Source organism: Sceloporus occidentalis, unplaced genomic scaffold (assembly GCF_023333645.1).
Source record: "Sceloporus occidentalis isolate IW3139 unplaced genomic scaffold, rSceOcc1.0.p SCAF_2, whole genome shotgun sequence".
Lineage (NCBI taxonomy): Eukaryota > Metazoa > Chordata > Lepidosauria > Squamata > Phrynosomatidae > Sceloporus > Sceloporus occidentalis.
In genome coordinates, this window is record NW_028316982.1 from 257,483,329 (window position 1) to 257,508,514 (window position 25,186).

The 25,186-nt window shown below is 39.1% G+C and overlaps 1 protein-coding gene across 4 annotated transcripts in view; it reads left to right on the forward strand.

Moving 5' to 3' along the window:
- Nucleotides 1-23,005, forward strand: part of SESN3 (sestrin 3) — a 64,914-nt gene extending 41,909 nt beyond the window's left edge. For all 4 annotated transcript variants that reach the window (XM_089512802.1, XM_089512803.1, XM_089512805.1 and 1 more), the window contains 9 exons: nt 4,931-4,996; nt 5,525-5,722; nt 8,794-8,976; nt 9,328-9,564; nt 10,654-10,798; nt 16,922-17,034; nt 17,901-18,091; nt 19,182-19,326; nt 19,821-23,005. In XM_089512802.1, the coding sequence (XP_089368928.1) occupies nt 4,931-4,996; nt 5,525-5,722; nt 8,794-8,976; nt 9,328-9,564; nt 10,654-10,798; nt 16,922-17,034; nt 17,901-18,091; nt 19,182-19,326; nt 19,821-19,907 (1,365 nt within the window). In that variant the 3' untranslated portion in view covers nt 19,908-23,005. The remainder of the gene's footprint in view (nt 1-4,930; nt 4,997-5,524; nt 5,723-8,793; nt 8,977-9,327; nt 9,565-10,653; nt 10,799-16,921; nt 17,035-17,900; nt 18,092-19,181; nt 19,327-19,820) is intronic.
- The last annotated feature ends 2,181 nt before the right edge of the window (nt 23,006-25,186 follow it).

Consider the following 25,186-nt stretch of genomic DNA (forward strand, 5'->3'; position numbering starts at 1 on the left):
CTGTTGGCAAATCTGTGCTTAAGTCCAATCAGCAGTTCACCTACCTAGGAAGCATCATCTCCTCAGATGCCAAGATTGATAAAGAGATCGATCACAGACTAGCAAAGGCATATAGTGCATTCGGAAGGCTTCACAAAAGAGTCTGGAGTAACAAACACATGAAGGGAAGTACAAAAGTCAGTGTGTATAGAGCCATTGTACTGTCTAGTCTCCTTTATGGGTCTGAAACATGGATCACCTATCGCCAACACCTACCACTCCTCGAACGCTTTCATCAGCGCTGTTTACGCACAATTCTAAATATACACTGGACTGACTCTGTGACAAATGTTGCTGTCCTTGAGCAAGCAGGGATCACCAGCATTGAGGATGCAGCTGCACTGGGCAGGACACATTTCTAGGATGAAGGACCATCGCCTCCCAAAAATTGTATTCTGCAGTGAACTCGCCACGGGTCAGCGTAAGAGGGGCACTCCAAAGAAGAGATACAAGGACTCCCTGAAACAGCATCTCAGGCTTGGCCAAATTGATCACCAACAATGGTCCGCCCTGGCCTCGCTTCAGGAGGCATGGAGGCGCAGTATCCACAATGCTGCAGCCTTTTTTGAAAGCTCACACCGAACGAGTCTCGAAGAGAAACGACAGTGCAGAAAGAACCACAACTCAGAAACATCACCCAAGAAGACTTTCTGCTGTGCTTTCTGCAACCAAACTTGTTTATCTCAGATTGGCCTTTTTAGTCATCAACGCGTTTGTAGAAAGCCCAGGTTGAGTCCTTCCTGAATCTTTGTTCGCAAAGAAAAGCCAGAGACAGAGAGATATACTCATGTATAAGTCTAGAAATGTTAGCCAGAAAATTAACCCCAAAAACCTAGGTCGACTTATCCTGCCATAATTTTATAGGTTCTTTGGCACTGTTTTCCTTTGCTTCATCGTTTAGATCCTTTGTTGCATGTCTCTAAATTTTACCCTTGACTTATCCAAGGGTCATAACAAAATCCATAATTTTGCCTACAAAACCTGCCCTTGACTTAATCATGAGGTCGGCTTATAGTCGAGCATATATGGTATATCATATTTTCTCCCAGAGTGGCTTGAGTGAATGTTGCACCATAAATAAACAAACATCCTTCGGTGACAGAAATGCATTTTAACATATAATTCACTGAAGTCTCCTCTTTCCTTGAATTCATACATGCCTAGCTTTCTAGGGTTTTGTCTCTGAATGTGCCTCCAAGGCCCACTTATAAGAAAACTGGGTCCTGCTCAGAACCTGGTCAACCTAAGATGGGAGATGGCTTGACATCAGTCTCACAGTACTTCCACGTGTAGGTTTTTCCAACCCTTGGAAGCCCTATTGAAGAAGGTTACGAAGTATGCTAGATGTCACTACTCACTGACATGAGTAGCAGTCTATCATATGAGAATTCCTAAGAATATAATCTGTAGGTCACTTTCTTTTGAAAACTCAAATTTGTTTCTTATTTAGGAGTTTATTGCATGTACATTTAGTCTGAATGCACCCTAACAAGATGCCGCTGGGATGCGGGATGCAGGCAGGAATTATTGCATGTAATTTGCCACCAATTCCACTGGCCGAGTACAGCCCAGCTGCACCACAGCTCCCAGGTGTGCTTCGGTGGCCACTTTTCCTAGTTAGAAATCTCCCGACTTTGAAAAGCGGCTTCTGAAGCACACCTGGGAGTCGGGATGCAGCAAGGCTGTACTCAGCTGGCAGAAACAGTGGCAAATTATGTGCAATAATTCCTGCCTGCATCATGCGTCCCAGTGGCATCCCATTAGGGTGCAGTCGGGTTAAATGTGCAGGCGATAAGCTCCTTAATCAAAAAGAAGCAGGCAGAGAGATTTCATGGCACCCATGCAAAAGCTAAAATAAAAGGCCTATAACTGGCCATTTTCCCGTGGAGCAAAACATTTGGCTTTACTTTTTTGTAAGTTTTCAATATTTTTCTTGCCCCAAATCTTCACCAGTTGGAAACAATTTGCATTAGTTCTTTATGTTTCTGCTTTTTCCATTCAACAAGCTTGACAGATACGTCATTTTGACTTGGCAGTGCTTTACTTCCTTTCTTCTTTCTTTTTCTTTTTGGAATTTGCTACAACTTATTTTTCAGATAACCTTCCAAAACTAAAATTTTGTTCATCCACTTTAGCGTTCTTACCCAAATTGCTTCTGTTTCAAATGTATTTTCTGCCCACCTGTGAGGAAACAGCAATGGCTTGCATGCTCTTAACCAGTCTTGCAGCAGGTTTGGAAATGGTTGCTTGAGAGTGGATTACTTTCAGAAAGAAAAGTTTTTGAAATTTTAGTTCTATTTCTCTTATGCCACCAGTGACTGGAAACTATAAAATGACATAAGGGAATTGGTAGCACTTTCAAGATTAACTGGGGGGGGGGGGGGGGGCATTTCTGTTATAGGCTTTCATAGACTCTGTCCATTTCATCATATATTGGTAGATACATCAGTACAAGAAACTGCCTTCTACCAGATCAGACTCCTTGTTGGTCTAGCCCGGTTTGGTCTATTCTGTTTTGCAGCATTGTTCCTGCTCAATATTGCTTTCTTCCTATCCTTCCAAAGATGTCTCTGCTTAATATTTTAAAATAGATATTTTAAGTTGAAAATGCCAAGGGTTGGACTTGGAACTTTGTTCTCAAAGACTTAATTTAAATTTTGAGGAATTTAAATGGGGAGAGGAAGGAACAAAAAATTGGCAGTTGTCTATTAGCAGAAGGCCGGGTACCTGAGAGTAGAATTGGAAAAGTGAATGTTTTGGTTTTAATGAGAATTCATCAGAAAGAGGCATACTCAGAATCCAAGAACTGGGGGAAGAGAAAGCATAGGGGGAATGTGGTAGGCAAGAAATGAGTGATTACCCTTTCCACTCCTGTGTTGTAAATGATCCCTTCTTCAAGCTAGTTTGCCCATATGAAGTAGCAACAAGGGTATTATTTATATGGAGAAAGGTGGCATATAAATAAAGTAGGTAAATAAATAAACATAAATAAACTATGTAGAATTTACTTCTAGCTTTAAGGCCAGGGTAGACAACTTTGCCGTTTCTTCCCATCTCCTGCAGGTGTCTCTAGCTCTCAGCAACTACTGTTGTAGACAGTGAAAATACAGCTGAATTTCAGCGTTGGGGTTGTAGGGAGTAGTGGTGGCCAATGGGACCCTAACTACAACATTTTTGTGGTGGTTTGTGTAGTTTATATTTTAAAAAAACTATTTTTCATCTCTCTGAGGGGGTTCAGGGAATTCCATAGGAGCTTTAGCACAAATAGTCTTAACTCATTAGACTAATCTTGCACATTTGTCATACCTGTACTGTGTATTAAAATTGCTTGGGATCCTTACTATGTAAATTGCCTGAGAGCTAAGGTAAATACAGAACTTGGAAAAGTATGTTCTTGTTAGTGGAATCATGGTTGTGATAATAGTACTGTAGGTAGAGTTGCTAGATGTCAGGACCTAGCCACAAGTCTCCAGTTTTTGTGGGCCATCTCCAAGTGGAAGATGAGTGTGCAAATTCTTCGCTTTGGGGAGGCTCCATGCAAAAAGAAAGAAAGGGTTGTGCCTCCAGCTTGGCTAGCAGAGCAGCAACTTGGTACAGTTTGAAGAATTAATTTATTGGTTGCTGTACTTTGCAAAGACTCTCCTGGAGGTCTTTTGTGTTTACTTAGTTAACTTCCTTCTTTCCTTACATGGCGCCAGGGCTCACCCTCCTCTCTGAATCCACATTCAGGCTGGAAGCAAGTAGTCTAGATTAAATATTCCTTAGCCTTTCTCTCTTAAGTAAGGAGATTATCACACACGCTATATCTCGTCTTTCTTCCAAAAGGATACATGCACTTTTAAGCATCAAAGACGGGTCTTATTGTATTCACCCATGGCTGCCCAGGTTGCAGGTTGCATCAATGAATGCAATAAGACCCATCTTGACACTTAAACATGCATGTATCCCATCGGCAGAAAGACAAGATACAGTGTGTGAGATAGTCTCATAAATGAGAAAGAATAATCTCATTTCACATTGGTCCAGAACCAGTTCTTTTAGCTAACTCATAATTTCCAAACTGGATAATAAAAGTGTGTGTGAGAGAGAGATGTAAGCAACCCTGGCTGATACTGAATGCACAGTGCCTAATAATGACATCACCAGGGCTGTCCCTAGGTTTCAGGTTTTGGCCTGGAAACCTCAGGGCCTGGGATGATTCTGAAGTGGCAATTCTAGCTGTAGAATATATTTTAAATAGCAGATGGACAACTTTTTGGAGAGTTCAACCAGCATTCATCCTGCTGATTCACAGCCTAGCTATAGTGTCTCCAAGCTCTGTCCAGTTCTAACACAATCCATTCTGTCTAATATGTTGTCTCCGCAATTTGGGAATGGAATTACCAAATTCAGTATCCTGTGGGTATTCTTTATAGATTTCAGAGTAGGAAAAATATTTAATACAGTGGGACCTTGTTATCCACTGGGGTTTGGGTCCAGGATGCCCCATGGATAACAAAATCAGTGGATGCTGAAGTCCCATTAAATATAATAGCATAGCAAAGTGCTGCCCCTTATATGAAATGGCAAAATCAAAGTTTGCTTTTTGGGAATTTATACGTTTTTACAATATTTTCAAGCCATGGATGCTTGAATCCATAGATAAAAAATCAGTGGATAAGGAGGGCCAACTGTATATCTTTTTTATTCAAACCAAAGAAGATTGGTTTGGGAAAGCATGCTATATAAACCACAGGTATTCCACTCCTTGCATAAATGATGTGATTAATGGTTTATTTTAAAGAAGTAGTCTCAGTCTTGACTTAAATCAGTACTTCCTCAGATCTTGACTATCCAGGATGACACTAGGAAAATTGTGCTAATTCTTGTATTTATAACTTTTTCCCCATAGGAAAAGAAAATCAGAGTATCTCTGCCTTTAACAAGAGGACCAAGTGCCTTTATCCCAGAAAAGGAAGTAAGTTTTTTTTAAAAAAAAACCTTACATAAGCAATAGCAATATATAATGTAAATAGTGTCAGATTTATTTTGAATTATTCTCTCTGTCTGTTTTCTTTCTCATTCTCTCTCTCTCATACACATATAGGAAGTTAATTAATTTGATCATAGGTTTGAGAATCAAGTTATTAAGATCTGTTGTCTATATCATAGAACTGGTTGGCTTAATCTGTGATAGTGGTGGTCAGTGGAATTAGCTTTCTAGGAAGCCTGCCAGGCCACTTCAGTGATTAGTTTCAGACAGTTCATATAAACCAATATGTTATTTCAGGGATTTGAACAAATGGGATCAGGTGTCTTGAACCTTGACGTGTTATTGCTGATGTTCTGTTTTTGTTTTTAAATATCATTTTTGGCGATAGCGATGTTTTTGGTTATATTGTTCAAAACTCTAAACTTCTTGAATATTTCATGGAAAGATGATTAATATAATGAATAATGACTAATAAAATATCCTCCTTAGTTTGCTTGCTTTTGTTCCTTCAAGGTTATGCAGGCCAACAGTTTGAATGAACGTATGCACCTGCTTGTGGAAGAATATTCTACATCTGGTCGCCTAGATAACATTACCCAGGTCATGAGCTTACACACACAGTATTTGGAGTCCTTCCTCCGTAGTCAGTTTTATATGTTGCGTATGGATGGGCCTCTTCCTTTGCCCTACCGGCACTACATAGCAATCATGGTAAGTACTAGAAACTCTACCTCAACATTTCATCGTTCCCTGTCACAGTTATACTTCCAGTCTTTCCAGTGCTCTTGTAAATTAAAACAAGCTTCATTAGCATCCCTTTTGAACATCAAGAGGTGTCATCATACAATTGATTCTTGGAATGAGTGTCTTTAGTTAAGAACGTGAAGTCGCAGCAACTGGACTTGAGGGAGAATATAATCTGGCTATTGAGAAAAGTCTGGAGTATCAACTTAGACATAAAATGATTGATATAATACAATTATAAATGTCTTCACTCTAATAATGCACAGGAACTGCATGTCCTGAATACTAAAAATACTATACAGGGTTCCTTTAGTCCAAGAAATACTGAATCCAAATACATTGCACACTGAATAAATTGTAGCAATTTAGAATAATTATAAATCCTCTACATTGTTCTGCTTTTCTCAGAGTATTTCTTTTTCTTTTCTTTTTATTTAAAGCTTTGCAACTTCTGAGTTTCAGGAAACCTATGTGGCTGATATGCCCAAAGCCAGGCTGAAAGTTTCATGGCATAGAGAGGATCTGAAGCAGTTTTTTCTGGCTAAGCCTAACACTAGTATCACCACACAATAGTTGCCTAAGGTTTCAATTTAAAAGAAATTAGGTGAGAGCTATCATTTTCAGGATACCAGACTCTGCAGCTTTTGGAAGTATGATTATCCAGTTCAGGAGAGGGGGAAGGCTGTTTTTTGATGATCCCAAGAGACTTAGTGTGGCCCTACCACTTGACCATCATTGGTATGATATGTGTTATTTATATAGGACTTTTCAAGTTCTGAGACAGAGAGAAAACTGGTTTTATTCTGCAAAAAGAGTAGTCTGTTGGAACAGCAAAGGAGCCATATAAGTGTTATGTATTTCAAGTCCCAAAGCTCACCTCTGCCTTACCAAGTTCTGGGACAAGTTACACATCTCAGTCTCACCGATCTGTGTTCTCTGATGTGTGTTTTGTGACTAGCCTGCCACCGTGGAATCCATTTTGTGAATGGGTAACCTCCCATGGCAGCCATTTTGTAATGGTACTTATAATACTCTGAAAAATCCAAATGTGCCTGTAGATGCAGAAAATTTAAGGAACTTTTCTTCATAATACTAGAAAATAAAATCATTAACTGAAGGTGACTGGTGCAAGATTTAAGATAAACTAAAATAGATTTTTACTCAGCACTTTGTTAAATTTGTGTTTGCTACCACAGATGTAGGGATAGTCAGAACAATGCAAGGCTTCAAAAAGTGAAATCAGTGAGTTCATGAAAGACAAGATTATAAATCCCATGGGGAATATAGTCTGAGTGTTGGACTATGACTTTAGAGACCAGGGTTCAGTTCCTCACTTGGCCATTGAAACCCATTGAGTCACCTTGCGTGAGTCACAAACTCACAACCACAGAAAAGCCTGTGATAGGTTCCTGTTAGGGTTGCCATAAGTTGGAGACAGCATGAATACACACCACCAATACAACAGAGGAGGTGTGTTCCTCAGTGCCACTTGCTGTGGAACATGAAGAACAGAGGTCTGTTGTCTGCCTATCCTTTGTTTGTTATTAACTGCCCTCGAGTTGGCCATGTCTCATGGTGACTCTGTGGCTTAGACATCTCCAAGCCTCCCTTTCTTCCATTGCTCTTCTTAGGCCCTGCAAATTCATGCTTGTGACCTTTCTGATTGAGTCTATCAGTCTGCTTTGTGGTAGTCCTCTCTTTCTGCTACCCTCTACCTTTCCTAGCATTATTGTATTTTCCAGTGAGTCATGCCTTCTCATGATGTGACCAAAGTACGAAGGCCTCAGTTTCATCATTTTGGTTTCTGGGAAGAGTTCAGGAATGATCTGTTCTAGAACCCATTTGTTTGACTTTTTTTGTTGTCCATGGTATCTGCAGCACTTTTTTCCAGCACTACATGAGTTTATTTTCTTTCTGTTGGCTTTCTTCACTTTCCAGTTCTTACATATGTACATAATGATGAAGAATATAATGGCTTGTACAATTCTAACTTAAGTGCTCAGTTGTATGCCTTTGCTGTCTAGTTCTAGTCTTGTTTCTTCTTGACTGCTGTCTTGGTACTGTTCAATGTTTGATGCAAGGTACCGGAAGCCTTTAACTATCTTAATTTCTTCATTATCTAAGTTAAATTTATGTAGATCCTCCATGGTTATCATTTTTGTTTTCTTTATATTCAGTAATAAGCCTTCCCTTGCACTTTCTTTCTTGACTTTTTCCGAAGTATCTAGTTGGCCACTATGGTGAAGAATGCTGGACTTAATAAACCTTTGATCTGATAAGACTCTTCTGTGTCCTCTGTACTAATATATCACTAAGACCTCACTTGCACTGCGGAAATAATGCAGTTTGACACCACTTTAATTGCCATGTGTCAGTGCTGTGGGATTGTGGGATTTGTACTTTTGTGGGATATTTAGCCTTCTCTGTCAGAGAACTCTGGGGCCACAACAAACTACAGATTCCAGGATTCCATAGCATTGAACCATGACAGTTAAAGCAGTGTTAAACTGCATTATTTTTGCAGTGCTGGTAAGGTCTGAGTCTCACAATGTGATAAATAGCTCTCTCAAATAAATCAGTATTGTTGCTGTCTTGCAGATAGACGGTGTGAGGCTGAATGATACTGACTTGACTAATGCCACAGTAAATTAATGGGAGAGAAAAGAAATGAACTAGGAACTGCTGAGCTTACAACACAGCTACTCATTCTCTGTGCTGATGCTCATTGCTTGTGCAATACAGTTGCAGATATTCAGAATATACATTAATCATTTGTATCTTGACTGTAGTATAAATTGCACACACCTGTTAAAACATTGCCCTCTCATTTCCTTTTATGTCAGAATAAATCAATTGAAATCTCTAGTAGGCTTTATGTATATGCATTGTTTATTTTTAGTTCTCCACCTTGCTGAAAGTATATTTTTCTCTGTTGTGCTTATAGTTGCACTCCAATCCTCTTGCTCCTCTTACCTAGAAATCAAGCAGCATTAAATTAACCAAGTGCAGCTTATCTGTATCTATGTTTTCAATTCTAGGCGGCTGCCAGGCATCAATGCTCTTATCTAATAAACATGCATGTGGATGAGTTCCTGAAGACTGGAGGGATACCAGAATGGCTGAATGGCTTGGAATATGTTCCACAAAGGCTGAAAAATCTAAATGAAATCAATAAGCTTCTTGCACACCGACCCTGGCTAGTTTCAAAAGAGCACATTCAGGTATTCTTTAGAATCTGCCCAGGTGCATGAAATGTTCAAGCAGTTCCCATGTTCCTAAGTTATTGCCTTTATTACACAGAGAATAAGTCTGATCACAGTCTTAATGAATGGCAAGAGTCTTGTACCCCTCCCCCTTTTATCTGGCTCTCTGGTAGTTCAGGGGGGCTTATGGCTTTCTTTCTTTCTTTCTTTCTTTCTTTTTTATCCTGGTCCTCCCAATATACCTCTATTAAAATGAAGATTCTGGAAAGACTGTGTAACTCTGGTCTTCGTTCTGAAAATTTTTTTCTCTTTCCTGTGTCTGTATCTTAACATATTTGTGGTTTTATTCTTTTCTCCTTTTTGTTTCAGCAACTTGTCAAGACAGGGGAAAATAATTGGTCTCTTCCTGAATTGGTGCATGCTGTGGTCCTCTTGGCACACTACCATGCCTTGGCAAGTTTTGTCTTTGGTAGTGGCATCAATCCAGAGAGAGATCTTGATACCTCAAATGGCTACAGGCTCATATCAGTTAACAACTTCTGTGTCTGTGATCTTGCCAATGACAACAACATTGAAAATGCGTCCCTCACAAGTAACAACTTTGAGGTTAGTTTTTCCAGATATTTATTCCCATTTTTCTCATCTCAGTTTTTTGTTTGGGGGTGGATGGCAAGAGAAATCATGCTTCACGTTCAGAGTTCAGCTTTTTCCTGAGTTGGTCAGTGCTGGAAAACCAAGAAGTGAAGTGTGAATCCCAGCAGGGTTGGGATCAGAACTGGGTGGAGTGCTGGGAAAGATCCAAAAGGAAGTTAATCCAGAAAGAAGTCATTTGCAGAACAGAGTCTGTACTAGGAAGGAGAAGCAGGGCTGGAGTACAAATGGAAGCAAACAGAAAAAGACACTAGCTGAAAGAGGCTGAGGTGGAATTTGCTGGCTGTAGGTTTCAGTAGAGGATGGTAGGGGACACTGCTCCCAGGACAAGTTAATGCCACCTCCCATAGCAAGACCCCCATGGTTGTTACTTGAATACAGATTTTAAGCATAAACTGGAAATTAAAATGAGGCCTAAAGTGGTAAGCAGAGTTATTAGAATAGTTGCTCTATTATATAATTTTAATATTAAAAGAAAACATAACAAAAATAAGAAAGTCAGAGGAGAAAATTGTGAAAATAAATTCAAAGGTAGGGGAAAGGAATTCATTTTATTTGTGTAAAGGTCTAATGTTACACTGTAATGTTTGTAATGTCTGATGTTTAGTTTAGAATGATATGTATTGTCTTGTATGGTGTTTTAAAATAATAATGTTTTTAATACAATATTTGCTCCATTAAAATCAATAGTTTTTAACAGGAGAGACTGGGAGCAGTCCTGTGGGTTATACTGTACTTTTTCTTGGAATTCTATCATAAGAGAAAGGATTATAAAGAATGAGGAGCTTTTTGTGTGTGCATAATTTAGAAAGGCAAAAGAACTTGCTTGGCATAACTTTAAAAATATAATACAAAGACCCAGTTATTCCCCCTGCCAAAGTTGAGTGTGAAGCTTGACCTGAGAAGTGGTGGGATAAAATGATCTATTTGGTTTTGAAAGGGGTAAGCAACTACATAATGTTTTGAATAATACTGTCTTTAGAAGTTTTTGGACTTCCAATATTCCAATATTTAGCACCACTCCCAACTTTTGATTTGTTATAGATCTCAGATTCTTTAAGTGAGCTGGAGGCTCTGATGGACAGAATGAAGAGGCTGCAGGAGGAAGAGGAGGAGGAAGCCTCCCAAGAGGAAATGGATACTCGCTTTGAGAAGGAGAAGACAGAGAGCCTCCTAGTTGTCACTGAAGGTATTACTGGCTGGCTGCTTCAATTCAGCTCCTTTTGTTTCAGTTTCGAGGTGTGTTGATAAAGAACAAAACCTGAAAAGGAGACGGCCAAGTCAGACAACAGTTTCACTTGCTGATGGTTGCTGAGAGCCAATACAGAAGCATAAACTATCTCAAGTGTTTCAGGAAAAGGATTACATAATGTCAAATAGTAGATGAGAGGCTGCCTTTTTTAATTCAAGCTCTCCCCATCAAACAGCAACAACTCTGTCCCTTACTAAAGAAAATGAGCATGTCAGGCTCTAGTTTTCGCTGTGATGTGCTGCCTTTTAAAATAAACAGATAGAGGGTTTTGGAGCAGCCGACATGTAACCACTTGCTTTCTGAATCATTTTATACTCTGGAAGGCTGTGCCACAGTGGTTTTCTATCATTAAAACTCAGAACACACCAGTCAAGGCCTAGGGGCTTTTTTGAGCTTCAAGATTCAGAAGCCATCTTTGGAGGGATCCATTCTGTTGGGGATGGTCTGTCTGTGTGGCTGGATACCAGCAATGGGCAAAATTGAAGCAGGGTAGGGGTATATGTTCTTTTCTCAATCTCCCTCTTCCTCCTCACCCAACAGGCTTCTGGAGGAGGAATGAATCACTTCTGCCAACAGTCTAAACTGATGAGTTGTAATGGGCTTGGGAACAAAGCAATAGGCCAGGGAGACATTCTTTGGAGGTAAATGAAAAGGAGGCTGTTTCTTGCACACCTGCCTGTTAGCAAAGCTGTGTGCTTCTGAGCCCCCAGAAAACTTGCTTTATGTGGGGGATCCGTTCCGATCCCTCCCGCACGTAAATGAAAAGCGCATATGCTCAAGCCCCATTGGATATAATGGGGCTTGGGCTTGCTGCACAGCTGTCCATGTGCGCCGCGGGCGTGTGCGCCATTGCTTTTAATGGCAGGCGGCTTCTGCATAAGCTGAAAACCGCCTATAATGAGCCTGCATATGGTGTGGGCTCACTGTATAAATGTTGAAAGATAGAGGACTTTGCAGAGCTGTAAGAGAAGAATATAATTTTTTAAACATTAAGAGTATGAGGGTAAAAATCATGGTTTGGCATTTATTTTAGGTGAGTTGATGTTTAATATGGATGTGGCCACTGGGCTTTTGCTGGCTGGACAGTTTGGCTTTGCGTCTGATATGAACTTGACATCCACTCTCAATTATCATGTTCTCCACCACACTTTTATGTCTTTTAAATGCTTTGCTTTTATAGATGCTGTGAGTCAGCCTGGTCTAGTATCATGGCTGTTACTGTATTTATGTGAATTACTAAATCCAGTAATAGTAAGAAAAGTGGTGGTCTGTAGATAAGCCTCCAAAAGTTGTAAAACATAGTTCACTGCCTATTTCAGGGCAGGTTGCATCAATACTAAATACTCATCCACTGAAGCCAGTCCAGATACACATATGATACTTGATATTTTTTTTAAATGTAAAAGATATCAGGCTTTAATATGACCAAAGGATAACATAGTTCAGAAAAACAGCTGAACAATTATTAGTTATCTAAAAGCAAATTTAGCAGATTATTTTATTATTATTATTATTTGGCTAGCTTTCTGATGCCTCTTAGAATGCAAGAGTTCATAGGTTAAAATCTCAGACAACTGGAGGATCAGCTATTTTAGATCTTATCCTAACCAATAGGGATGACCTGATAAATGGAGTGCAAGTGGTGGGATCCTTAGGTGAGAGTGATCATGTTCTCCTGGAGTTTGCTGTACAGTGGAAAGGAGAAGCCAAGCATAGTCAGACATACATTCTAGACTTTGGAGAGCTGATTTCAGTAAACTTAGAGAAATACTGGGGGTGATCCCATGATCAGGAATACAAAAAGAGAAAGGAGTTCAAGACGGATGGGAGTTCCTCAAAAGGGAGATACTGAAAACACAATTTCAAACAGTTTCAACAAGGAGGAAAAATGGGAGATGACTCAAGAAACCAGGATGGATGACTAAATAACTTTCAGCTGAGCTAAGTTTTAAATGTATAAGAAATGGAAAATGGGTAAAATCACCAAAGAGGTATTCAAACAAATAGGGGCAAAGTCAGAAAAGTTAAAGTGCAGAATGAGCTCAGGCTTGCTAGAGAAGTTAAGAACTATAACAAAGAAAGAAGGAAGAAATAGTTGGGCCACTGAAATGCTAACCGGACAGAAAGGCAGAACTACTCAACACCTTCTTTGCCTCAGTCTTTTCAGAAAAGGAAAAGGGTATTCAAATTGAGGAAAATGGACCACAGGACACAATAGATGAAACACAGCACAGAATAAGTAAAGAGGTAATACAGGAATACCTGGTTAATCTAAATGAATTTGAGTCTTCAGGACCAGATGAACTATATCCAAGGGTATTTAAAAGATCCAGGAAATGTAATCTCAGAGCCATTGGCAATAATCTTTGAGAACTAGAGAACAGGAGAAGTCCCAACAGACTGGAAGATGGCAAGCATTGTCCCCATCTTCAAAAAAAAAAAAAAAAAGGGGGGGGAATCCCAACAATTATCATCCAGTTAGTCTGACATCGATACCAGGAAAGATTGTAGAACAGCTCATTAAACAGAGAGCTGTGAACATTTAAAAGGCAATGTCATAATCACAAAAAGTCAACATAAGTTTCAGAGAAACAAATCATGCCAGACTAATCTCTTTTTTTGATAAAATTACCAGCTTTATAGATGAAGGGAACACTGTGGATGTAGCATATCTTGATTTCAGTAAAGCCTTTGACAAGGTTCCCCATGACATTCTTGTAAAAATGCTAGTAAAATGTGGGCTAGACAAAGCAACTGTTAGCATGGATATGTAATGGGTTGACTGGCTGAACCCAAAGGATGCTCAGAAATCACTCTTCTTCATCTTGGAAAGAAGTGGCTGGTAGGGTCCCACAGGGTTCTCTCCTGGGTCCAGTGCTATTCAAGATCTTTATCAATGACTTGGTGACGGAATTGGGGGCATACTTATCACAATTGCAAATGACACCAAATTAGGAGGAGTAGCTAATACCCCAGAGGACGAGATCAAAATTCAAAATGACCTTAATAGATTAGAAAGCTGGGCCAAAACTAACACACTGAATTTCAACATGGAGAAATGTAAAGTACTGCACTTAGGCAGAAAAAGATGAAATGCATAGATATAGAATGGGGGACACCTGGCTTAACAACAGTACATGTGAAAGGGATCTAGGAGTCCTAGTAGACCACAGGTTGGACATGATGTGGCAGCGAAAAAGGCCAATGCGATTCTAGGCAGTATAGCATCTAGATCAAGGGAACTAATAGTGCCATTCTATTCTGCTTTGGTTAGGCCTCACCTGGAATACTGTGTCTAGTTCTGGGCACCACAGTTCAAAAAGGATGTTGACAAGCTGGAGGGTGTCCAAAGAATGGCAACCAAAATGGTGAAGGGTCTGGAAACCATGGCCTGTGAGGAGAGACATGGGGAGCTGGATATGTTTAGCCTGGAGAAGAGAATGTTAAGAGGTGATATGATAGCCCTGTTTAAGTATTGAAGGGATGTCATATTGAGGAGGGAGCAAGCTTATTTTCTGCTACTCCAGAGAACAGGACCTGAAACAATGGATGTCAGCTACAGGAAAAAAGATTCTACCTCAACATTAGGAAGAACTTCTGACAGTAAGAGCTGTTCGACAGAGGAATGCACTCCCTTGGAGAGTGGTGGAGTCTCCTTCTTTAGAGATCTTTATACAGAGACTGGATGGCCATGTGTTGGTGGTGTTTTGATTTTGAGTTCCTGCATGGCCGAACTACATGGCCCTTGTGATCTCTTCCAATTCTATGAACTAAGGCAAGCAGAAACTTCTTCATCTCTTAATGTTAACATTTAGTAGCCAATTGTTTTTTGTTTTGTTTTTTAAAGCTGGCATTGACTTCCATTAGATTAATTTGAAAAAGATTGCAGGAGCCACTCAGAAACCCAAGGGCAAGTCTAGGCTCAACAGCTTGCATTTTTAAAGCATTCTGTGGACCTATTTGACAAGCTGGTTTCTTCTCACACAGAATTATGTTTTGATAATGACTCAGAGTAAAGATAAATAAGACATCCTTGTTATTCTTGAAAAAACTATTTTTTGTTTAAGGCACTAGTGGTAAACATAGGTAAACCAGTTTTCCCAGTCAGCTTCATTGAGGAGTCTGAGCCAAAATAGAGCACATCAGGGTCACTGTCCAATAATTTTGCAGCAGTAAATTTTCTGGAAGAGCAGTTAATGTACTCTGTCTGAAATCAAGGGGATGGATAAAACAGTTGGGCTGGAGTTCTTTCTAGTGCTGTTAAATTATGAAATGTTTAGCTGGAAAACATCTCACTGAATTTTTCAGCCATGTCCAGATGGCTATAATTTAAAAGATCAGAGCCGCTAGTTTCTTTTTTCTTTCTTTGCACATCTACTTCCCCACAATATATGTGGACAGAGTGATTTTAGCTTTGCTTATCCCTGCCGATCCCACATTGCTGAGAAGTTAACAGCCATGGAAGCACTTTTCTGTTGTTAATTGATCACTCCTTCAAAATCTTCTTCCTGCACCCTGTTCTTTCTTGAGGATGTGTTCATATGGGGATTGTAACATGTGACCTGAGCCATCCAGTACTAGCAAAGTCACCTGGAGGTAAATCCAGGTAAAGATAACTGAACGGCCCACATCACACGGTATAGTGAACAGTTCTCATTCATAGAAGCATAGAATCATTGGAAAATATCACAGAGACCATCCAGTCCAACCCCCTGCTATGCAGGAAACTGACATTCAAAGCATCACCAACATGTGGCCATCCAGCTTCTGTTTAAAAACCTCCAAAGAAGGAGGTTGTAGGAGTACATTTCCCATTCAGGTGCACCAGTAGGGAAGGTTGGGGTTCCTGCATGGCAGGGGGGTTGGACTGGTTGGCCCTTGTGGTCTCTTCCAATTCTACGATTCTGTGATTCTATCATTAGTTGGGAAAATACTTAGTTTCACTGGCATCAAATTATTGAACCAAAGAGTTGGCTTGGGTGGACTATGGCATGTAATATGTATATGCTGGGTGATGTGGGAGGTGGTGCGTGCACACACCACTTCTGCTTAAAACTTTTATAGTGAACTGTCCATGTCTAGTTTATCTAACCATCTCTTTGCATTACCATAGACAAATCATAGAGCAGAGCTTCCATGTATAAGCATGATAGCCCTGAATGTCCTATTCTCCTGTAAGGTCCTATCCATGCTGTAGTTGGATACAAGAGCCACCCTCTTCCAACATACTGTAGACCAGGCAGTGTGTGAACTGCTCCAAATGTTCTTTTATTCCAGCTAAGCCATAAATTGGGCTTCCTGGTTCTTCTGCATGACACTCTTTATCTGCTAAAGCAATTTAAATTTGTAGCTCACACACTTATCTTGGACCTTACTTTGAACATCTCTAATTAGCATCTGCCCATTGCTCCAGTCTATGTTGTGGGTCAAAACAGCACTTCCAGTGATAATAAGCCTTCAACTTAATCTTTGCCTGGAATTGAATATTAGAATTTGCTATTAGCACTACCAAGAAGCTTCCTACATATGGAAGTGAAAAATATCAAATGAAGCAAATTAAAAAGTGCTCAAGAGCATAATTCTTGTTTAGTACTTTGTAACTATTTTAAAGAAATGTTTTAGAGAACTTTTTCTTCAGCTGCCCTCAAACTGTAGAATGACATGCAATAAGAAATTTAACTGCTGCATACACTGTCTGGGTTTAAAACAGCATTAAAGACTAATTGCTTCCAGGAGGTCTTATCCAGATGGTTTTTACATTATGGGTTTTAAATTATGAATAAATTGTTTTTATATGTATATTTTTAAATTGCTGTTATGCTCTTTTAACTAATTAAGTGTTTTAATTGGTGTTGGTTTGTTTTTAAGTGTGTTATGTGTTTATTATTTGCTGTACAGTATTTTAATTTGTTGTTCCCAGCCTCAATCTATCAAAAGAGGCAAATAAGAAACAGCAGTAGCAAGTATTATTACTATTATTATTATTACTATTACTATTGTTGTTGTTGTTGGAGAAATGAGAGAAGTACAGTTACTGCATTACCTATTTTTCTTTCTTAGCCTTTGATGATGAAATAGTTTCCATAGCAGATGTTTCCCGCTATGTTGAAGATCCTGGTTTTGGATACAAAGACTTTGGTAGGCGTGGGGATCTGCCAACGTTCCGAGCCCAGGTACTAGAATTTGTTACTGTTATAAAAGCAAATTAAAAAGTACACATGAAAGTCTTTGCTGGTGCTACAGTATGACTTCTGGGATCGGAGTGTCTTTCTACACAAGTGTAGAAATGCCATGGCACTATGATTTCCAGAAGATCAGAATATCCAGTTTAAAAGTAACATAACATTTAAAGAAGTTTACCATAAGAATGTTTTCTGTCCCCATTTTATATATTTATATATATATATATATATCCCTCTTTACAAGCATTGCCCTCTGAAAATCCGCCCCAGAGGATTGGGGGAAAAATTCAGAAAGTTTCTTTAAAGAAAAATAATTATAATAATGAGCTGAAGCCATTCACTACTTAATAGTGGTGGGATGATGCCCAGAGGATTATCCTACTGCTCCTGAGTTATGGGTGGATTTAGCATTTATTTTGCTCATTGTACAGAAAAAGAACTTTCCAGGCTCTGGGTCAGGAATGGGAATGTTCTAGAATAATATGGGATAGGACAAGAGGCCGCTGGTGTGGGGAATCTCTCAGAAGTAGACAAAGAATCTTTCACTGGAGATGCCAAGTATGAAGCTCTCTCCTAAACTTTGGCTGCTCACCAACTCATTCAGGTTTATTTCCCTCCACTTTGCGGTCTTAAATGGTGCAGCCCACTTTCTAATGCAAAAAGGCAGTTTCTTAAAATTGTATATTTATTCATTGCACTTATGCTGTGCTGTTTGTCCAAACAGTTCAAAGAAGATTTCATATGGCATCCAGGTTGCAGAGCCATGAACTGTTTATGTTCACCCTGTGCCTCTAATAACAGTTCAGTAGTAAAGCTCAAAACAGGTATGAATTATATTGTCTTTGTGCCTTTAACAGGACTACACTTGGGAAAATCATGGATTCTCCCTTGTAAACAGGCTTTATTCTGACATTGGGCATCTCTTGGATGAGAAATTCCGGATGGTCTACAATCTCACTTACAACACTATGGCCACCCATGAAGATGTTGACACAACCACATTGAGAAGAGCTTTATTTAATTATGTTCACTGTATGTATGGAATCAGGTATGTAGCAATTGGACCTGGTTACTGCCTATCTTCAGGCCGAAAAGCAATATAAAATGTTTTATAATTGATTGGTTGAAGATACAATGAAATGCAAGGGCACATTTGGCCTCATGTCTCGTTTCTCTTAAACACAAAGTCAGCAAAAGAAAAAGACACTGGGGAGAAGTCACAGCTAAGGGACAAATTCAGTGCCCACATGGCCCATCACTTTTCCACAGAAGATTGAATTCCATCACAACCAATTCACAGGAGTTTGGCATCTCTGGTTTCAGGAGGCAGAGTTGCTTTATTTTTCTCAATCAGGTGCTATCCAGGTGTTTTTGGATTAAAATTCCTATCACTGACCATTGACGATGATGGCTAGGACTGGTGGGAGTTGTAGTCCAAGAAGGCCATACATCTCTTAGGGAAAGGCTGGTAACCTGATTATTTTAGAGCATTTTCCACTGTTTTACTTCACATGGGAGAAACTGGCTAAAGTGCATCTTGAGAGATTTAGAGCTAAGTTAGGGGCTAAGCATGGACCTTTTCTTATTTGTTGCTTTAGGAAGGGATTAAGCAGTCATAATAGTATGGAGAAATAAGTGCCTATTTTCTCTTGCCCCATGGTAAGATTTTTATTTTATTTTTTGGTTATATCTGTTGATGTTAACTCTGTACCCTAGATATTATGGAGAAAAGCATTCCTCTGCTAAATAGTTTAGGTCAGTCTTGTCAAGAACAATCCTCTGGGATCTCAGCAGCTATTCAAAAAGACCTCTGTAAAGCAAAAGAAATGCGCAAACAGTTTATCCTGCTCTAACCCTGTGTGTATTGGATCACAGGAAACACACATGGGGGCTCTTATTACACCTAGCAGATAATCAGTTGGAATACTAAGAATGACATGAAAATTACCAATTTTTATACAGGATTGATTTTTGTTTCATATTTCTAATTGAACAATATCATATGATGTAATTCAATCTTAAAACAAATTTATTCCCAGTGCACAGATTTTGAAAGATTGTTCAGTATAAAAGGGAATTATTTTTAAAGCAACATATGCCTAGAAAAAAGAGATTCAGAATGACTTACTTTTGCTTAGGTATGATGATTACGATTATGGAGAAGTTAATCAGTTACTTGAACGGAACCTGAAGGTTTACATTAAGACAGTGACCTGCTACCCAGAGCGAACTACCAAGCGCATGTACGATGCTTACTGGCGCCAGTTCAAGCATTCAGAGAAGGTGAGTGTCTCATCAAACACATTAGCATGGGCTTTGTGTATAAACAAATAAATTGTCACTGATATGGAAGAAAGCTTCCATTTCCATAAACAGAGTAAAATCTCATGTATTAATGATGCTGTTCTCCATTGCCACTAAGAAAGACACTACAGAGTTGCCACATCTCAGAAATGTGTCAGTGCTGCGGAAAGGTTTGTGTATGTGTGTACATTTGGTGATAATTGTGGAGAAAGCCTATGGAAACCATTGTGTTTCAGATGACAAATTAGTACAAAAGTTCGGTCTCAGTGGCAGCTCTGCAAACATTAATTCACACATGCAAGAGAAACTGATGGTGCAGCCCAAAAGTAGTGAATAAGTACATAGAACCAAATCCTTTAAAGAGTAATCATTTCAATTCAGGGATGATAAAAAGAAAGAACAAATGTACTGATGAGCTCCACCAGCAACATGTCTGTGTGTATGTAATGTTTATATTTCGATTTTTCCAACAGATCCATGTGAATCTTCTTCTTATGGAGGCTCGCATGCAAGCTGAACTCCTCTACGCCCTTCGTGCCATCACGCGTCACTTGACCTGAAGCACAATTGCAAGTGTGTGAATAAAGCTTCCAGACAAGATGCGCAGTAAAAAAGCTGCCTATGACGTAGCATCAGGTTATTAGATTCTCAAGTGTCAAAAGCTGAAGCCCCATTTCTGGTGGCTGTTAACGTGCAATGATCTTTTTTTCTTTTTTCTTGATGCTTAACATTACTAATTTTAGCAAAAATAACACTGAGAAACATTACTTCTTAAGTTGTTTCCAGTTGATATACTGGTCACAAACCCTAAGCTGGTTTGTAATAGTTGATTCTTTGCCATTTCTTCTCCCACCCAAAAGAAAAACATTGTTGTACAGTGTCTCTTTTGAGGTTCTGTTCATCCCCCACCCCATTCTCTCTTATGAAAGCAAAATATTTTCCCCCATTTCTTTCCCACCTTTCTTCTAGTTCTTTCTAGGATATTATATGGCAGTTTTCCTAAATGCAGTATATGCTATGTTTTAAACTGAACTCAACTGGCTTATTCTTAGATTGTTCCTAGAAATATAATAGTTCAGCAGTAGTTTGGAGGTCATGTGAAAATTGATGCAATTATTGTCTGCCTTTTTTTAAATGTGAAAGGAACTGCTGCGTATTCTGAGGCATGCTACTGAGATGCAGCATTCAAATACATGCTTTCTTGAATGAAGAGGTGTTTACCATATCCATTTCAAATGTACATATCAGTTCGGGGACTGCATCTTCCCCTTTTACCTACAGATACACTCTCTTGCTGCCTGTAATGATGCTTGAAAGGCTACTTAAAAGCACATTTGGTAAATCAGTGTAACTTGGATTGTTTAACCATTTGCCAGTTGATTTAAGATATTAAAAGTTTAAATCCAAGACTGCCCTTTAACTAGTTTATAGGTCTGGCAGTTATGCAGAAAGTACAAATTGAGTGCGTACTGCCAGATCAAATGAAAAACAAACCTACATTAGCGCATTGTTTTAAAAATGATAAAGAGCTGCCTTCTGCTGAGTCAGGCCATGTGTTCATTTAACCCAGTGCTCCCTATTTTGGTTTTCTCAAGGTCTTACTTTGGCAGAAGCCTTTCCAAGCCCTGCTTCCTGAAATGCTTTGACTGGAGATGGCAGAGACAGAACCCAGGAACTTGGGCATGTAAAGTAGTGGTCTGTTCCTTTCCTAAAAGCTTTGCTCATACAGTCTTGCCATCTGCGGAGTCAAACCATTCATCTGTCAAACCCAGCACCATCTGTTCTGGCTTGCAAGTGGCTCCCTCAAGCTCTTGGGTGAGATACTTGAGTTAGAAAGGCCAGAGAATATATGTAGGACTTCCTTCATGCGAAGAACGTGCTTTACCACAAAGCTAAGGCCGCCTTTTTTCTCCACTGCTATCTCTATTTTTCTTTCCCATTATTAAACATCAAGGGTAATTATCTTAATGTTTAGCATAAGATTTTAGAAATTTGATCCCAGCATTATTTCCCGGAATCATGGTGTCAGAACACTTTTTTTAAAATTTAGTAAAGCTATGAATCATGTTCATCTGTGCTGACATGAGTGAACAAAAGGAAGTGCAATATTGAGCAGGAAAGCAGGCTTTTCACTAAAAAAAAAAAAAACACTGCTAAAATCTCCTGTTCAAACTGAATAGAGGAAAACCTGTCTTTCCTTCCCAAACTTTTGTTTGTGTCTGTGGCTTGCTTGCCTTGAACAATCAGCTACAAAAAAGATGCCAAAGTATTGTTTAACTGAAACAGATGCACAGCATGCTTCCCCAAGCCCTTCTGAGTATCTGCAGTTCATGCCAATGGAGAAGCCCCTGTAGGCTCCATACAACTGAATGGTGAGTGTGCAGCTGTAATGTTTGAATTACATCCATTGACAACTGGCATTGTTGGGAAAGAAAAGTGAGCGGCCAAAAAAAATCACATTTTGTGTTGTTTGGCTACACTATTTTGGGTTTTTTTTGGGGGGGGGGGGGTTGTTGGTTTGTTTGTTTTTGTTTTTTGTTTGTTTGTTTGTTTTTGGAGACCAAAAAATGTCAGTGTTCTTATAGATTTAGACTCTGCTAGAACATAGACTCTGCTAGAACATGGCCACATAGCCCGAAAACCCCACAAAAAACTATGGATGCTGGCCATGAAAGCCTTCGACTTACAGATTTACTTTGTGTTGTCCTTAAATTCAACAAAGTGCCTGAAGAGAAGCTGAAAAAATTTACCCATTAGGACACAATAAGGACTTTTACATGACCAGCTCACTCCAGGAAAAATCAGTCACAACTCATCCCCAAAGTCCCATTGAAATCTACTTAAGTCCAAATGACTTTATATGCCACTTATTTGTGTCCCATGACAGTCTCACAGTTCCATAGGAGGAGTTCTCCTTGTCCAAAGTCTTTTGAGTTGGGGATATGTACAAATAAATTTAATTCCTAGCCTTATTTATTGATTCATTTGTGACTAATTTCTGTTGGACTGTTACTGATGCTGGGTTTTATTTTATTCCTCCCCCCAGCCCTTTAAGCTTCACTTTAACTTGTTTTAATAGACATTGGAAAAGAGTGAAATACACTTTTTCATCCCAGTGAGCTATAGAAAACAACATGAAAAACCATTTTTATATTGGAGACTTCCATAATGGTGGGTTTTGTGGAAGTGATTTCCAAAGTCTTTCTATGACAAACAGATTTGTTTATTTTTTTTTAAAAAAATAATCTTCTCTCTCTCTCTTTCTTCCCTCATTTAATAATTGTGGTAACATCTATTAAATCTCCTTCCCCAAACTGCTGAAATAATTGTTTGCTGTTCTGTGTAGATTTTCCCTTTTGCCCTTAGAACTGTAGACTGTTCTATGTGAAAACATGCTTAGGATATATCTGCACTACAGATGTGTAATTGGTTACATCAGTTACACTGTTTTGATGTCTCTGGGAATGGTGGTTTGGAGAAAGCACTGGGAGTTCTCTTTTACTCACATTCACACACCAGAAGGAATCTTACCTACCTTCCCAGGAAACTGTTAACTAGTTGAATTCTATAGTGGAGATACATTCTGAGAAACAAATTACATTACTGAATACAGCTCTTCAAAAAACAGTGAATTGCTGTTTCAGAACATGAACTATTAGGTGGGAAGGGGAGGGTGGGGAGGGGAATAAGACTCAAATGATTGTGCAATCCAGCAGCAGATAATAGCTTTAAGGTGTAGCATTGGATGTGACAACAGGTCCATTCATCCATTTCCATATGAAGTTATGGATTGTCCTGTGGAAAGAAATATGTTGTACAGACCCTGCTTTAGGACTGTCTTGGTTGCAGAAGTTGGGCATGCCTTCTTCTGGCAGCATGGGATGTCCATGTCCAAAGCCACATTGATTTTTGTGGATCAATGGAATGCGCCTATGGGGATCAATTGGCCTCTTTGTCCTGATTGAATGGTTGCTTTGATTTGGACTTAAAATAGAAACAGAATGGGGTATGGGTGGAATAAGAAAGATGAGGAGATCTATACTGCATCCAGTACTGTCTGTGCAGTAGCAGTGGAAAGGGAAAGTAGTGGACTGGGAGGTGGTGTTTGACTCTTTCCTCTGTACCTCTTCCTCCTCCTAGTTTTCTTTTTCCTCAGCTGAGATTCCAGACACTTGTTTGCACATTGTGGGGAAAAGCAGCTAGACTGGAAGAAATGCAGGGAGAAGCAAAAGGTGGGAGAAATGTTGGATGTCCTGCTCCCCACTGTCCTACAAATATTACATGTGTCTCCATAGTTAGGAATAGTTAGAGATGCAAGCTGACTTGTGTACATAACTATAAGAGCTTTACTTTTTTTCCTCCCTTTGGCAGGATTGCGTGTGTATGTATGTGCTTCTTTTGAATTGAGAATCTGGTGTTCTGGTTGTAGAAGCATTAGTGCCTTTTCTTGCAGACGTTTCCTTTTTATAATTTTAACTCCATAGTCATCCAAGCTGAGAGGCAATTCCACTTTAAATCTTAATGTTTGTGTCAACTTTTTCCCCTTTGTGAAACTATATATTTCACAGTAAATGCATCAAGATAAGTATAAACTTGATTTCACATGGTATTTCAGAGCCATATCTGGCATTCATGATTGGGACCTGCTCTCTTTGAGCATCAGTTTGTGGTTTTTCTTAGAAATAGAATGACAAATGTGAATGTTATGTTTCTGAGGTGGCTAATTGAAAGTATGCATTTATGTGGTCATAATTTGGTACATAGCTTTATAGACTCAGATGTGATGAGGTTGTGTGTATGTGTTCTGTGGTGTTTACACAGTAATATTCAGAGTAGATATCAGAGTAAGACTGTACTTTTTGCTTAACATACCCATAAAGCTCACAAAGGTGCCAGTTTTTAAATCTACAAAGCATATATTTTTAGGAAACAAATTAGCACATGTGAAGGTGCATGAATACTTAGATTTCATATATTAATATCTGTCAAAATGCATAACAGTTTTCATTCCCACTTTGCAGATTTAGGTTAGATGTCAGCAACTGGTGACCCCTGGACCAAAATGTGCCCCAATGGTCAACTAAGGGCCAAAAGAGATATAGGATGTAGACTGGTTCATCAGTAGTAATAGGACTTGGTAACAAGGTATTCTGCTACCAACCGTAATGCCATTATGGAGCCATGTGGTGAGATAGCCTCTATTATGAAAAGGTAGATCTTGAGAAACCTGGCTTCTATATAATACATTAAAAGGCCCAAATTTCTCCTGCTAAATTCTTTTGGTGAAACCTAAACCTGCTTGCTTAAAGATCCTTTGTCAAGAATGTACTCTTTTTCATTTTCTTTTCTTTTCTTTTTTTTTACAAACAGCATTAATATTGGAGAGAAAATGAATTTACTGATGAAGCTGACTAGACTGAAACAAATTAAAAGCAAAGTTATAGGTTCTCTCCACAAGCTTGTCAAGGCTTTTCATGCTCAGGCCTCCACTTTCTTTGTAAAAAGAACTTCATAGTTTAAAAGTGTATATTTACTGTTAAGAAACTGCATGCTGGGAGGTTGTAGTCCCTGGGAACTTTACATGTATGTCCCTAGGATGCATGTACCATGTGTATGACAACCTAAAGACAGGATTCATTTTAACTGGTAGAGTAATAGAGCCAGAGTTGGCAAAATTGAGGTACTCTGACATATACCTTAATCCATCTGTTAGTTTTCAACTGGCATAGAAAACTAATTTGCTTTAGTTGATATTACTTTGGTTGGCACTAGTAGGTTTTCGCTTTTTTGGGTTACAGAAATTATGATGTGAACTGGCTTCCTTTTGAATTTAGCTACA